Source organism: Cebus imitator, unplaced genomic scaffold (genome assembly GCF_001604975.1).
Source record: "Cebus imitator isolate Cc_AM_T3 unplaced genomic scaffold, Cebus_imitator-1.0 Scaffold55, whole genome shotgun sequence".
In the NCBI taxonomy this organism is placed as follows: domain Eukaryota; kingdom Metazoa; phylum Chordata; class Mammalia; order Primates; family Cebidae; genus Cebus; species Cebus imitator.
In genome coordinates this window covers 750952-764548 of record NW_016107370.1, presented here as the reverse complement: position 1 = coordinate 764548, position 13597 = coordinate 750952, and the positions used below count along the sequence as shown (strand labels likewise).

Here is a 13597-nt window from a genome sequence, read left to right as displayed (position 1 = left end):
TTTAGTAGAGATGGGGTTTTGCCATATTGGCCAGGCTGGTCTTGAACTCCTGACTTCATGATCTGCCCGCCTCAGCCTCCTCCCAAAGTGCTGGGATTACAGGTGTGAGCCACCGTGTCTAGCTGAGTTTTATTTAGTGAAAACCAAGGGATGTTACTATAGGAAATTTACATCTGAGTCTGAAACTTGGCCATAGTTTTGACTCTTATAATCAGTATATTTGCATTTTCCTTGGTTCTGACATTTTGTTTTCTCTTTCCTCTTTTATTATTATTATATATTTTTAAATATTAAACATTGCTTTTACTATTTATTATAAGGAAGTAGCAAATCTTTTATTAAAAAGTAGGACTAGCCAGGTGTGGTCGCTCACGCCTGTAATCCCAGCACTTTGGGAGGCCGAGGTGGGTGGATGACAAGGTCAGGAGTTCGAGACCAGCCTGGCCATTATGATGAAACCTTATCTTTACTAATAAAGTACAAAAATTAGCCAGGCATGGTGGCAGGCACCTGTAGTCCCAGCTACTCAGGAGACTGAAGTAGGAGAATCATGTCAACCCAGGTGGCGGAGGTTGCAGTGAGCCGAGATCATGCCACTGTACTACAGCCTGGGCAACAGAGGAGACTCCATCTCAGGAAAAAAAAAAAAAAATTAGCTGGACATGATGGCTCGTGCCTGTAATCCCAGGTACTTGGGAGGCTGGGGCTGGAGAATTGCTTGAACCCAGGAGGCGGAGGTTGCAGTGAGCCAAGGCTGTGCCATTGTACTCCAGCCTGGGTGACAAAAGTGAACCTCCATCTCAAAAAAAAGGGGAGCGGGGGCAAAAAATACAAATGAAATGTTTTAAGTAGATCTCAGTGAAGGACCTTTGGGACATAAATAAGGAAAAGTGATTTTGTTCAAGAACATTTATGCATCACCCACTGAGTGCACAGTACTGTGCCACACATTGCAGGGGATTCAGGGGTGGATAAGCCGCAATCCCTTAACTCCTGTTGCCTTCTGTCTTGCTTTCCCCTGGTTGTGTGGATCTTGGGGATCATGTATGATTTGAAAGTCCAATACAATGAAAATACAGTATTTTACAAATACTTAGTAATGGTATTACCAGTGGGTACTTCCAGGGAAGGGAGCCATGTGGGAGGTGTGAACTTCCAATGTTTAACCTCTGAGTTTTCTTTAGATAAGATTAAATCATGCTGGGTGCAGTGGCTCACACCTATAATCTCAACAGTTTGGGAGGCTGAGGTAGGAGGATTGCTTGTGCCCAGGAGCTTGAGACCAGCCTGGGCAACACAGTGAGACCCCAGTCCCTACAAAATAGCCAGGTGTGATGGCACGTGCCTGTAGCCCCAGCTACCTGGGAGGGTAAGGTGGGAGGTTTGCTTGAGCCCAGGAGGTGGAGGCTTCAGTGAGCTGTGATTGTGCTGTTGCAGTCTATCCTGGGTGACGAAGTGAGACCCTATCTTAAAAAAAAATTTTTTGAAAAACTAACCTGGTTTTCATAATTTGAGAACAGTCTGCCTAAATTATTATTTCTCCTTTTTAGGAAAGAATTTAATGTTTTTGGTATTGCGAGATGGAACAGGTTTTCTTCAGTGTGTCTTGGCGGATGAGTTGGTAAATATTTTCCTTTATTTATGCCTGAAAATCAGATGTTTTTAGTAGATTCCTTTATTGTTCTGTGAATTCTAGAATCTGTATACGTTTATTTAAAACTTTTATTATGTTGACAATGAATACATCAAAACATCACTTTGTATCATAAACGTGCAATTTTTATTTGTTTATTATACCTTAGCAAGACTAGAGGGAGAAAACTTTTGTTGTGGAAAATTTCTAGCACATTAAAAAACAGAACCATATAAAAAATCCTCAAGTGCCCATCACCCAACCTCTGTAACTACCAATATGGCCAATCCTGGTATGATATTGCCCCTCAGACATTATATCATTTTATTGAAATACCATGCTTATGCATCACTAAGAAAAATAATATGGCTAGGCATGGTGGCTCATGCCTGTAGTCTCAACACTTTGGGAGGCTGAAGTGGGTAGATTGCTTGAGCCCAGGAGCTTGAGACCAGCCTGGACAACATGGTAAAATCCTGGCTCTACAAAAAATACAAAACTTAGCCAGGCGTGGTGGTGCATAACTGTACTCTTAGCTACTCGGGAGGCAGAGGTCGTAGTGAGCCAAGATGACACCACCATCCTCCAGCCTGGGCAGCAGAGGAAAACTGTCTCAAAAAAAAAGAAAGAAAAATACTGTAGTCACTATTAACACACCCTCCACCAAATTCATACAGCTACTAAATATGATCTAATATCCAGATTCTTGTTATCAGTTTATAAGGCCTTTTTATAGTTGATTGATTTGAATGAGGATCTTGACAAGATTGACATGCTGCATTTAGTGATATGACTTTGAAATTTTCTTTAATCTATAACTGCTCCCTTTGCATTCTCTTTTCTTTTGCTCGGCCCCCCTCCCCCATTACTGTGTATTTGTTGGGAAAACCCTAGTGGGTTGTCCTGTGGAACTGCTCACATTCTGGATTTGGTTATTTGCATCCTTGTGGTGTCCTTTAGCTTGTTGTTCTAGTCTCTGTATTGTTTATAAATTGGAGGTTAGGCCTGATTGGGTTCAGGTTTTTGACACAACTGCTTCATGGGCGAAGCTGTGTTCTTTTAGTTGCATCACATCCAGAGGCTTGTCTTTTTTTTTTTTTAATTATTATTTTTTGGAGTCTCACTCTGTCACCCAGGCTGGAGTGTGCAGTGGCGCAATCTCTGCTCACTGCAACCTCCGCCTCCCAGATTGAAGCTATTCTCCTGCCTCAGCCTCCTGAGTAGCTGGGAGTACAGGTGCCTGCTACCATGCCCAGCTAATTTTTGTACTTTTAGTATAGATGGGGTTTTGCCATGTTGACCAGACTGGTCTCGAACTCCTGACCTCAGGTGATCCACCTGCCTCATCTCCCAAAGTGCTGGGATTACAGGTGTGAGCCACCAAGTCCAGCTGGTTGTCTTTTTTATGAGTAGTGGGTTCAGGTGTTGGCAGCCTGACTCCTTCCTTTTAAAGTTCCCCATCAGTTTTTTCCTAATGACTTTAGTAAGAAGTGATTATAGTAGATGGGCTCTGTATGGTTTTGTTTGTTTGTTTTCTTGAGAGACAGGATTTCTCAGAAAGAGTGCAGTGGCATCATCATAGCTCATTGTAGCCTTGACTTCCCAGACCCAAACAGTTCTCCCACCTCAGCCTCCCAAGTAAGACTGTAGGTGAGAACCACCACACCCAGCTAATTTTTATTTAGCTCTCCCCATGTTGTCCAGGCTGGTCTTGAATTCCAGGGCTTAAGTGAGCCTCCCACCTTAGCTTCCAAAAGTGTTGGGATTATAGGTGTGAGCCACTGTGCCCAACCTGTATGTTATTTTAATAGTCTGGATTTAAAATAAATAAACTGTCCAGACATTTTAAGTGATGTGGGTCAGTGTCATTTATACATATGTATATATGGAAAGTGTGTATTTACATTTATATGTGTATATATAGATAAATCTCTGTCTTCCACAAAAGTAGCTATTCTTATTGAGAATCAGTGGCCATTTCTTTATTTTACTAGTATTTGACCAGTTAACTTGTTTGCAAATAATCCCTTTAACTTTCTGTATGGTAGAATTTTTAAATCAATGTGAATAACTAAATTTGAACTTTGACGTTTTTATAGTGTCTGTGCTACAATGGAGTACTCTTGTCCACGGAGAGTAGCGTTGCAGTGTATGGAATGCTAAACCTTACCCCAAAGGGCAAGCAGGTGAGTGGATTGAGTTTCACACTGGGTGAATGCGTAGTTTGTTTATTGGTTTGTTTTCCAGTGTCTTTGGATCTTTGGTGTTTGGCATATGTATTAGGGTTCTTCAGAGGGACAGAGCTAATAGGATATATGTGTATATGAAAGGGAGTTTATTAAGGAGAATTGACTCACATGATTACAAGATGAAGTCCCACGATAGGCCGTCTGTAAGCTGTGGGGCAAGGAAGCCAGTAGAGGCTGGGTCCAAGTTCAAAAGCCTCAAAAGTAGGGAAGCCGACAGGGCAGCCTTCAGTCTGTGACCAAGGCTCAACAGCCCCTGGCAAAGCACTGGCGTAAGTCCAAGAGTCCAAAGGCTGAAGAACTTGGAGTCTGATGTTCCATAACAGGAAGCATCCTGCATGGGAGGAAGATGAAGGCTGGAAGACTCAGCAAGTCTGCCCGTCCACCTTCTTCCTCCGACTTTTTCTAGCCATGCTGGCAGCCGAGTAGGTGATACCCACCCACCCTGTGGGTGGGTCTGCCTCTCCCAGACCACTGACTGGGAGATTATGTTAATCTCCTCTGGCAACACCCAGATACACCCAGAAAATACTTTGTATCCTTCATTCCAATCAAGTCCTCACTTCATATTAACCATCCCAGCATGTACATGCAATAAATGTGAAGTACATGCCAAATTCAGTGTCCCTTTTCCAGTGAAATATCTACACTATACAGCTCATGTGATAAAATGAATATAACGATTTCCAGCCTTACAGAATTCCTGAATCATCCTTATGGGATATAATACAGCCACTGTGCTATAGATATTTGAATTACTTTGTAGCCAGATGGAAACAAAAACTTAACAACCCACCTAAAAATTTTCGGAGAACTGTAGTCTAAAATTGAAACTTTCTTAATAGAATTTTAGAGCCTCGTTTTGTTTTGTTTTGTTTTGTTCAGACAAGAGTTTTCTCAGAAGCTGGAGTGCAATGGCGCGATCTTGGCTCACTACAACCTCTTCCTTCCCAGTTCAAGTGATTCTCCTGCCTCAGCCTCCTGAGTAGCTGGGATTACAGGCATGAGCTACCACGCCTGGCTAATTTTTTGTCTCTTTAGTAGAGATGGGGTTTTACCACGTTGGCCAGGCTGGTCTTGAACTCCTGACCTTGTGATCTGCCTGCCTTGGCCTCCCAAAGTTTTGGGATTACAGGCGTGAGCCACCACACCCTGCCTTTTCTTTTGTTTTCTTTTTTTTTTTTTAGGCTAAGTCTCACTTTCCTTGCTTAGGCTGGAGTGCAGTGGCGCAGTTTCAGCTTACTGCAGTCTCTTCCTGGGTAAAAGTGACTCTCATGCCTCAGCCTCCCGAGTAGCTGGGATTACAGGTGCCTGCTACCACGCCTGGCTAATTTTTATATTTTTAGTAGAGAAGGAGTTTCACCATGTTGACCAGGCTGGTCTCAAACTGACCTTAAATTATCTGCCCCCCTCAGCCTCCCAAAGTGCTGGAATTACAGGCATGAGTCACCGTGTCCGGCCTGTGCATTTCTATTTTCAAAAGATATTTGTGTCTTGGCGCATTGGTTCATGCCTATAATCCCAGCACTTTGGGAGGCCGAGGCAGGCAGATCACCTGAGGTTGGAGTTTGAGACCAACGTGACCAACATGGAGAAACCCATCTCTACTAAAAATACCAAACTGACCTGGCATGGTGGTGCATTCCTGTAATCCCAGCTACTTGGGAGGTTGAGGCAGGAGAATTGCTTGAACCTGGGAGGTGGAGGTTGCAGTGAGACGAGATTGCGCCCTTGCACTCTAGTCTGGACAACAAGAGTGAAACTCCATCTCAAAAAAAGATACTTGTGGCAGAGTGTGGTGGCTCACACCTGTAATCTCAGCACTTTCAGAGGTTGAGGCATCACCTGAGGTCAGGAGTTCAAGATCAGCTTTGTCAACTCCCAGCTATACGGGAGGCTGAGGCAGGAGAATCACTTCAACTCAGGAGGTGGAGGTTGGCCAAGATTGTGCCAGTGTACTCCAGCCTGGGCAGCAGAGCGAGACTCCATCTCAAAAAAAAAAAGAGATAGTTCTGTGTATTTGAATGTGTATTTATCCACAGAGAATATTCATAAAAATATCAATATAAAACTAGACTATTAGGTCTATTTTTAGAAGGGTAAGGCTGAGAATTATGAGGTTCTTAAAAATCTCAGCTTACCAAAACTTTTGACATAAATTAAAATCCTCTCAATACTGTTAATTTTTTATTTCCTTTTCCTTCTCTCTTTCTCTGGACACCACTTTTAAAAAATGCAGGCTCCAGGTGGCCATGAGCTGAGTTGTGACTTCTGGGAACTCATTGGCTTGGCCCCTGCTGGAGGAGCTGACAACTTGATCAATGAGGAGTCTGACGTTGACGTCCAACTCAACAACAGACACATGATGATCCGAGGGGAAAACATGTCCAAAATCTTCAGAGCACGGTCCATGATCACCAGGTGCTTTAGAGATCACTTCTTTGATAGGGGGTACTGTGAAGTAAGTATGCATTTGTCAGCTTTTGCAAACAGTACATTTTTGCCGTTTTGAAACTTGAATGGCGGTGCTCATGATAGGTATTGATTGACTCTTTCTTTGCATTTGAACAGGTTGCCCCTCCAACATTAGTGCAAACACAAGTAGAAGGTGGCTCCACACTCTTCAAGCTTGACTACTTTGGGGAAGAGGCATTTTTGACTCAGTCCTCTCAGTTATACCTGGAGACTTGCATCCCAGCCCTGGGAGATGTTTTTTGCATCGCGCAGTCATACCGGGCAGAACAGTCCAGAACACGAAGGCACCTGGCTGAGTATGAAATTGTCTTTTTGTTTATTTCTTTTTAGGTAATATTTGTAGAGAAGAAATCTTAGTGTAGGTAAATGATGTCTATGCTTAAAAAAAAAAAACTGATATATTAAGAGGCTAACAGAAGAACATCGTACCAAGTCTTGCCGCCTTAGATCGAAGCTAAGGTCTCTTTTCCACTTTGACTCGGTCTTTTACATTTAAAGGAGTAAACAAGAAATTGCTACTCCGTAGAGAAGAGAGGTGTCCACAACTAATTTGCAAAGTTGGGAATTCATAGCATGGTCGGAATTTTATTGATGGTTTACCAATGTTAAAAGCCTTGCTGGAGAGAAAACAGTGCAGGAGCAAAGCAGCACTGAGCTAGTTTCTCATTCTTCAGGTACACTCACGTGGAAGCCGAGTGTCCTTTCCTGAGCTTTGAGGACCTCCTGAACCGACTGGAGGACTTGGTCTGTGATGTGGTAGACCGAGTATTGAAGTCACCTGTGGCCAGCATAGTGCATGAACTCAACCCGGTAGGTACAGGGTTTATGGAAAGAAAAAGTCACAGTCCTTTTTTGGAAGACAATGAAGTCTTCACCATCAGTTTTTGTAGATTTGATGGCTTGGTGAGCTGAAATAAGTGACTAATTATTTTGAAGACTAGACATTGATATTAGTTATTGTCAATAATTTTATAATGTTTTTAGTTATTTTCAATAATTTTATGATGTTTTAACTTATATAAGAAGAGGCTCATATGCTTTCTGCTTTAGGAATATGTACATAGTTTTCTAGTCTGAAGTTATATAGATATATTTTTTCCTTTTTTTTTGATGGAGTCTTGCTTCGTTGCCTAGGCTGCAGTGCAGTGGCGTGATCTCAGCTCACTGCAACCTCCACCTCCCAGGTTCAAGCAATCTCCTGCCTCACCCTCCCGAGTAGCTGGAATTACAGGCGGTTGCCACCACCCACGACTAATTTTTGTGTTTAGTAGAGATGGGGTTTCACCATGTTGTCCAGGCTGATCTCAAACTCCTGACCTCAAGTGATCTGCCTATCTCAGCCTCCCAAAGTGCTGGGATTACAGGCATGAGCCACCACACTCGACTGAAGTGATATTTTATAATAATGGTGAATAGTTTTTTAAAATGGAAATTGTAGTGTTAATGTGCATATATATATGCATACATTGTAGTTTTCCTTTCTGCTATAGAACTTTAAGCCCCCCACACGGCCTTTCAAACGGATGAACTACTCAGATGCTATCGTGTGGCTAAAAGAACACGATATAAAGAAAGAAGATGGAACTTTCTATGAATTTGGAGAAGTATGTATTCCTTTCTCTCATTGTTTCCACTGGGATTGGGCTTCAGTGGTTCTCTTCTTCTGGTTAATGAACTAGTAATGTGGGTGGCGTCTGCCTGTCCTCAAATAAATGGTAACAGCAGAACCTGCTTCATGGGGTTGCCTGCAGATCCACTGAGCTAACAGATGTAGAGTCTCAGGACAGTGCCTGTTCTGTAGCGTCCAGTAAGTATGAGTGAGTTTCTAAGCTGCCTTCAGGTCTCAGGCTTTGCCTCTTCCCCCTTCCTTCATTGTTCTTCCTTGGCCACAGCTTATAAGTTCTCCTTATTCTCTAGACTGGCAGGAGTGCTTTAAAAGATTGCGAAGCTTTTGAAATCACATGCAGTGTTGGTATATAGATACATTTGTTTTGGTTTTCTGGAGAGAATATCTTTAGCTTTTAAAAAGAGGTTCATCCCCTCCCCCAAAACAGTGATTTAAAACTCCTTAATGTGGAAGGTGAGAAAGAAGATAGCCATTGGTTAAAATGCAAAATCAAGAGAGAAGGTCTTTGTGGAGAAGGAAGCCGAGTAAGTGCCCCAGATAAACGGCATTTCGGTTTTGCCTGAGAACCACTCTCCCAGCATGCACTTGGGTTGCAAATTTTCTTTCTTTGGAACAGTGTCTTCATCTGTCATCCAGGCTGGAGTGCAGTGGTGTGATCACAGCTCACTACAGCCTTGAACTCCAGAGTTCAAGTGATCATCCTCCCTCAGCCTCCAAAAGTCCTGGGATTATAGGTGTGAGCCACCATGCCCAGCTAATTTTTTATTATTTGTAGAGATGGCATCTCCCTATGTTGCCAAGGCTGGTCTCAAACTCCTTGGCTCAAGCAGTCCTCCCACCCCGGCCCCTCAAAGTGTTGGGATTACAGGCATGAGCCACTGCATCAGGCTCACGTTTTCAACACTGTGGTAGGCCATCTTCCCTGTGCATTTAACCATTACTTACATAATATTTGCACATCTAAATTGTTTTACAGTTAAAATGTGAGTAGCTACTGCTAACTAGTTTTGGGGTTTAGACAGAATTAATAGAGAGGAGAAAACAATATACTAGGTCTATATAAAGCACTCTTATTGCTTTTGTGAATTCCGTTGTTTGCTTTTAACAAGATGGAGAGTATTGCTGGGTTGACTGGGCTGGTCCAGCTCCTGACCTCAAGCAATCATCTCACCTCTGCCTCCCAAAGTGTTGAGATTATAGGTGTGAGCCACACTGTGCCCAGCCTGTGGATTCAGCCTATGATGTGTAATAACAAAATTTTGTATTGAGAACTTGAGTACTTTGTGTACCTGTTGGTAAAATCGTGTGGTTGAGTGGATTACACAAGCTGTGGAGTCAGAAGTTTCCCGCAGGTGGGCTTAGCTCCCAGCTCTTTTCTTTTGTGCTATGTAACTGAAGGCCAGTGGCCCCCGTCTCAGGTTCCTTATTTCTACCTTGGAAGTAACATCTGTTTTGCAAGATTGTGGTGACAACAGGAGCTAAATGCTTAGCCAGGACCATGGCACGGGGAGCCTGTCAGCATTTACTATACATTGCTATCATTCCATACACATGAGGACACTAGAGTAGATACGTGGTCCTCAGGCCTTAGACAGGTTTTCCCCTGACTAAATCTTATGCAGACCCCCGCTGTGTAAAGCAGATGCAAGCTGAGAAACTAGAGCTCCCCCTCTCATCTCCTGGAAGCAAGGGCTCCAGGACTGGGAGCTTGAAAACAGGTGTGCTGGGTGATTGTTTCCTCCATTTCACTTCTTCCATTAAACAAATCTATGAGTCTTCTCCAGTTCTCAATCCGTTTTTAATGGGACAAGAGTTTTCCATTTGAGCTTATATGTTAACTTTAATTTATATGTGGTACAGAAGGATGTTTTGAGAGAGAGCTCCAGGTATGGTTACACTTAGCAGTTTGACATTGGTTATTTGTCTTAGGATTCTGTCTTTCTGTCATCAGAGGCATAAGTGATTGATTACAACAGGAAAGAAGGGCAGATAAGAGGAGAGTTTGAAGATTAGTGTCATTAGTAATATACTCTGTTTGTAGATCAATGATGTTCTGGAGCATTCATGATTACCTTATGCCTTATGGGACTAAGTGGACCTCATTCGCCTCAGAGCTAGACAAAACAGGCCACTGAGAAAAATACTGAGCTGTGTCTAGTCACAACTTGGGGTTGGCTTTTGTTTTTGTTTTTTTGATTTTCCTTCATCAAACAGCATGGTGCTTGAGGTATGCTGTAAAGGGAGGCAGATCTTTTACAGTTCATTAAATAACTGAGTTTTAAGAATATGTTTATTTCTTTTTGAAAGAAATTATTCTTTACACAAATGTGTGTGAGTTAAAGGTAGGTGTGTATCCTCTACTCTGTTGAACTGATAGGAGGAAGGACTGGTGCAGGATGAAGGAGCTGCTTCTATCTTGTTGTGATTCAAGTTGTAAATGTTAATGAAATCTTGTTTAACCTCAGGATATCCCAGAAGCTCCTGAGAGACTGATGACAGACACCATTAATGAACCAATCTTGCTGTGTCGATTTCCTGTGGAAATCAAGTCCTTCTACATGCAACGATGTCCTGAGGATCCCCGTCTTACTGAGTCTGTCAGTTTCTGTTTCAAAGTGTATTAATAATTTTGCTTTTCAAGGGGGTGGGAACTGTCATCTGGAATCAGATACAGCTCATGGCACATATTTCATTATCTAAATGACAATATTTAAAGACGTTGGCTTGTTCCCCCTCTCCTGATTGGGGTTGACACGCTTTGTTAAATTAGAGAAATGTAAATATTTGAATATTACATAATAATAGTGCCTCCTTTAGCCCTCAGAGCTTAATTGTAATATTCATTGAAACTCTAGAGCAGTGCTGTGTCTGATCGCTTGATAGTAATTGTGTATCTTCTTTTGCTTATATTTAAAGGTCGACGTGTTGATGCCCAACGTTGGTGAGATTGTGGGAGGCTCAATGCGTATCTGGGATAGTGAAGAAATACTGGCAGGTTATAAAAGGGAAGGGATCGACCCCACTCCCTATTACTGGTATACAGATCAGGTAAAACCAATTTTTTAAGCACTCTTAAAATTTTTTCACTGTAATCGTTCTGTATATATTGAAATTTTTAAAAGGGGAGAATTCAGGGTGTACTTTGCTATTTGAATGAGCTGTATTCAGTTTCCCTGTTATACTAATGTGTGTGAATATTGTCAGCTTTGTCTTGACCAAGTTATGTTAATTTCATTTGAAAGCCTGTTTAACAGCTGGCTTGTTGATTGCAACTGAGTTTTAAAAAATTGATCCTACCAGTATCTAGTACTCTTCTTCATTATCCTCTTATAAAGAGACATTGATTTAGTTTCAAAGTTTTTAAAAATCTCTTTCCAGGGTGGTACTTCATCCCCGGTTGATTTTTCATACCAAATTATTTCTTTATACATGGTTCATGAAGGCATAGAGATTAAGTGCTGGGATTACAGGCATGAGGCACCAAATCTGGCCATAGTTGAATTCTTAACCACAGGGAACTAACTCCTTTCACAGTGGAAAATTTTAACTACTTTAGATGAAATTTTTAACTAAGTGTTTACTCCTCTTTCTTTTTTTTTTTAAACAGAGAAAATATGGCACATGTCCACATGGAGGCTATGGCTTGGGCCTGGAACGATTCTTAACATGGATTCTGAATAGGTATCACATCCGAGACGTGTGCTTGTACCCTCGATTTGTCCAGCGCTGCAAGCCATAACCCATGTCTCCAGAAGTGCGGAGGAATGATTATGAAAAAAAAACAGGCTGCCTCTTTAAAAAAGAAAACAAAAAGCCAAAATCTTCCTTTTTTCATTCCATTGGTGTTTTCTCTTTCTTTTTTTCTTTCTGCTACCATAAAAGTACCCCAAATCACCTGAACATCGAGTGATATTAGGGTTGTCATCTTAAGAAAAGATATCCATTACAAAGTTTGGGAGAAATAGCTGGCATGAAACTGTAGTTAGGGATACATTTCGGCATTTTATTCACTTCATTCAAGTTAATCATTTTATTCAAGTTATATCTGTGTAATTCAACAGTTTTAGATCATGGTCTAAGATATTCCAGTAACTTAATCTTTCTGTCCTTTTAAGTGTACCTGGAATTCTTTGATTTATTTTATTGCATCAATGAGTTACAACAAAAATCTTGGAGGGGAAATTGGCAATATGGTATAAAAATTTGCTCATATTAGACCACAGTATGATTCAGCAGTTAGACACTGGAATCAAATGAATACAGTCTTTTGCATCAGTTATTAATCTTTTCTAAGTCTGCATAGCTGCTTATAAGTCTGAGACATACTAATTGATAGGGAAGAATTTGTAAAACCAGAATGGCCTTAAAGGTATTGAAGTAAGAGCATAATTCTGGGGAGAGGTCTTCAGTGATTCACAGTATCCCTGTTAGCTTTAGCTTAAGGTAAAGAGGCAGACTGATCTTCCCTCTTTCCTGGTAATTCCTAAGTAATTAAGAATAAATAAGTTCCAAAAGAATTTGCAGCTGGAATCTTAATAACAACTGTAAGTGGCTGTTTTAGTTTTTACCACTCTGTCCTTACATCTAATCTGTGCTACCTTATTAACTCACAGCAGACTTACTGGATGGCTTCATTTCAGATTTAATTTCTCCCCCAAATGCATGTCATGTATTCTCAATAATCTGTACTCCCAGCATTCAATAAATGAACACAAGTAAAAGCTCTTTGCTGGCTTAATTTTCTTAAAGCTAAACATCTCTGTATCACATTAGTTCGTGCTTTTGCAATTCTTTTATGTTTTTTATGATATATGTATATGTGAAATTTGGTACTGATAAATTTAGTAGATATTATATATGATAATGAGAATGAATTTTTTTAAAAAAGATTTGTGGGTCATGGTTAAATCCTTTTTGTAATCTTTTGTGTTACTTTTGAACACATTAGATTTTATCCTGTTTTGCAGTTAAGGGAAATGACAGGTAGAAATGAGGCCTTTAGGCTGGGTGCAGTGGCTCACGCCTGTAATTCCACCACTTTCGGAGGCAGAGGTGGGCAGATCATCTGAGGTCAGGAGTTCAAGACCACCAGCCTGGCCAACATGGTGAAACCCCATCTGTACAAAAATTAGCCAAGGTTGGTGGCAGGTGCCTGTAACCTCAGCTACTCGGGAGGCGGAGGCAGGAGAATTGCTTGAACCTGGGAGTGGAGGTTGCAGTGAGCTGAGATTGTGCCATTGCACTCCAGCTTGGCAACAGCAAGACTCTCTTTCAAAAAAAAAAGGAAATGAGGCATTTATAATCAATTCGGCCTGCATCTTTAAATAATAAATACTTGGAAGAATGTGAATGAGCTGTAGATGACTTCAACTAGGCAATTCACTTTATTAGAATTTAAGTGAAGAGATTAGGCTCAATTAGCCTAAATTTTTATGGTGTAAACAGGTGGAGAGTTTTAAAATATTGAAGGGCTGGGCGTGGTGGCTCAAGCCTGTAATTCCAGCACTTTGGGAGGCTGAGGCGGGTGGATCACGAGGTCAAGAGATCGAGACCATCCTGGTCAACATGGTGAAATCCCGTCTCTACTAAAAATACAAAAAGTTAGCTGGGCATGGT

The 13597-nt window shown here is 41.4% G+C and overlaps 1 protein-coding gene across 1 annotated transcript in view; it reads left to right on the top strand.

Annotated features, from left to right (window-relative positions):
- The window catches only part of NARS1 (asparaginyl-tRNA synthetase 1), a 20222-nt gene extending 7516 nt beyond the window's left edge, over positions 1-12706 (top strand). Inside the window, exons 6-14 of the mRNA XM_037738636.1 lie at positions 1503-1621; positions 3733-3819; positions 6119-6340; positions 6451-6650; positions 7029-7164; positions 7845-7958; positions 10447-10578; positions 10898-11029; positions 11589-12706. Of these exons, the coding sequence (XP_037594564.1) occupies positions 1503-1621; positions 3733-3819; positions 6119-6340; positions 6451-6650; positions 7029-7164; positions 7845-7958; positions 10447-10578; positions 10898-11029; positions 11589-11720 (1274 nt within the window). The 3' untranslated portion in view covers positions 11721-12706. The remainder of the gene's footprint in view (positions 1-1502; positions 1622-3732; positions 3820-6118; positions 6341-6450; positions 6651-7028; positions 7165-7844; positions 7959-10446; positions 10579-10897; positions 11030-11588) is intronic.
- Positions 12707-13597: the final 891 nt, after the last annotated feature.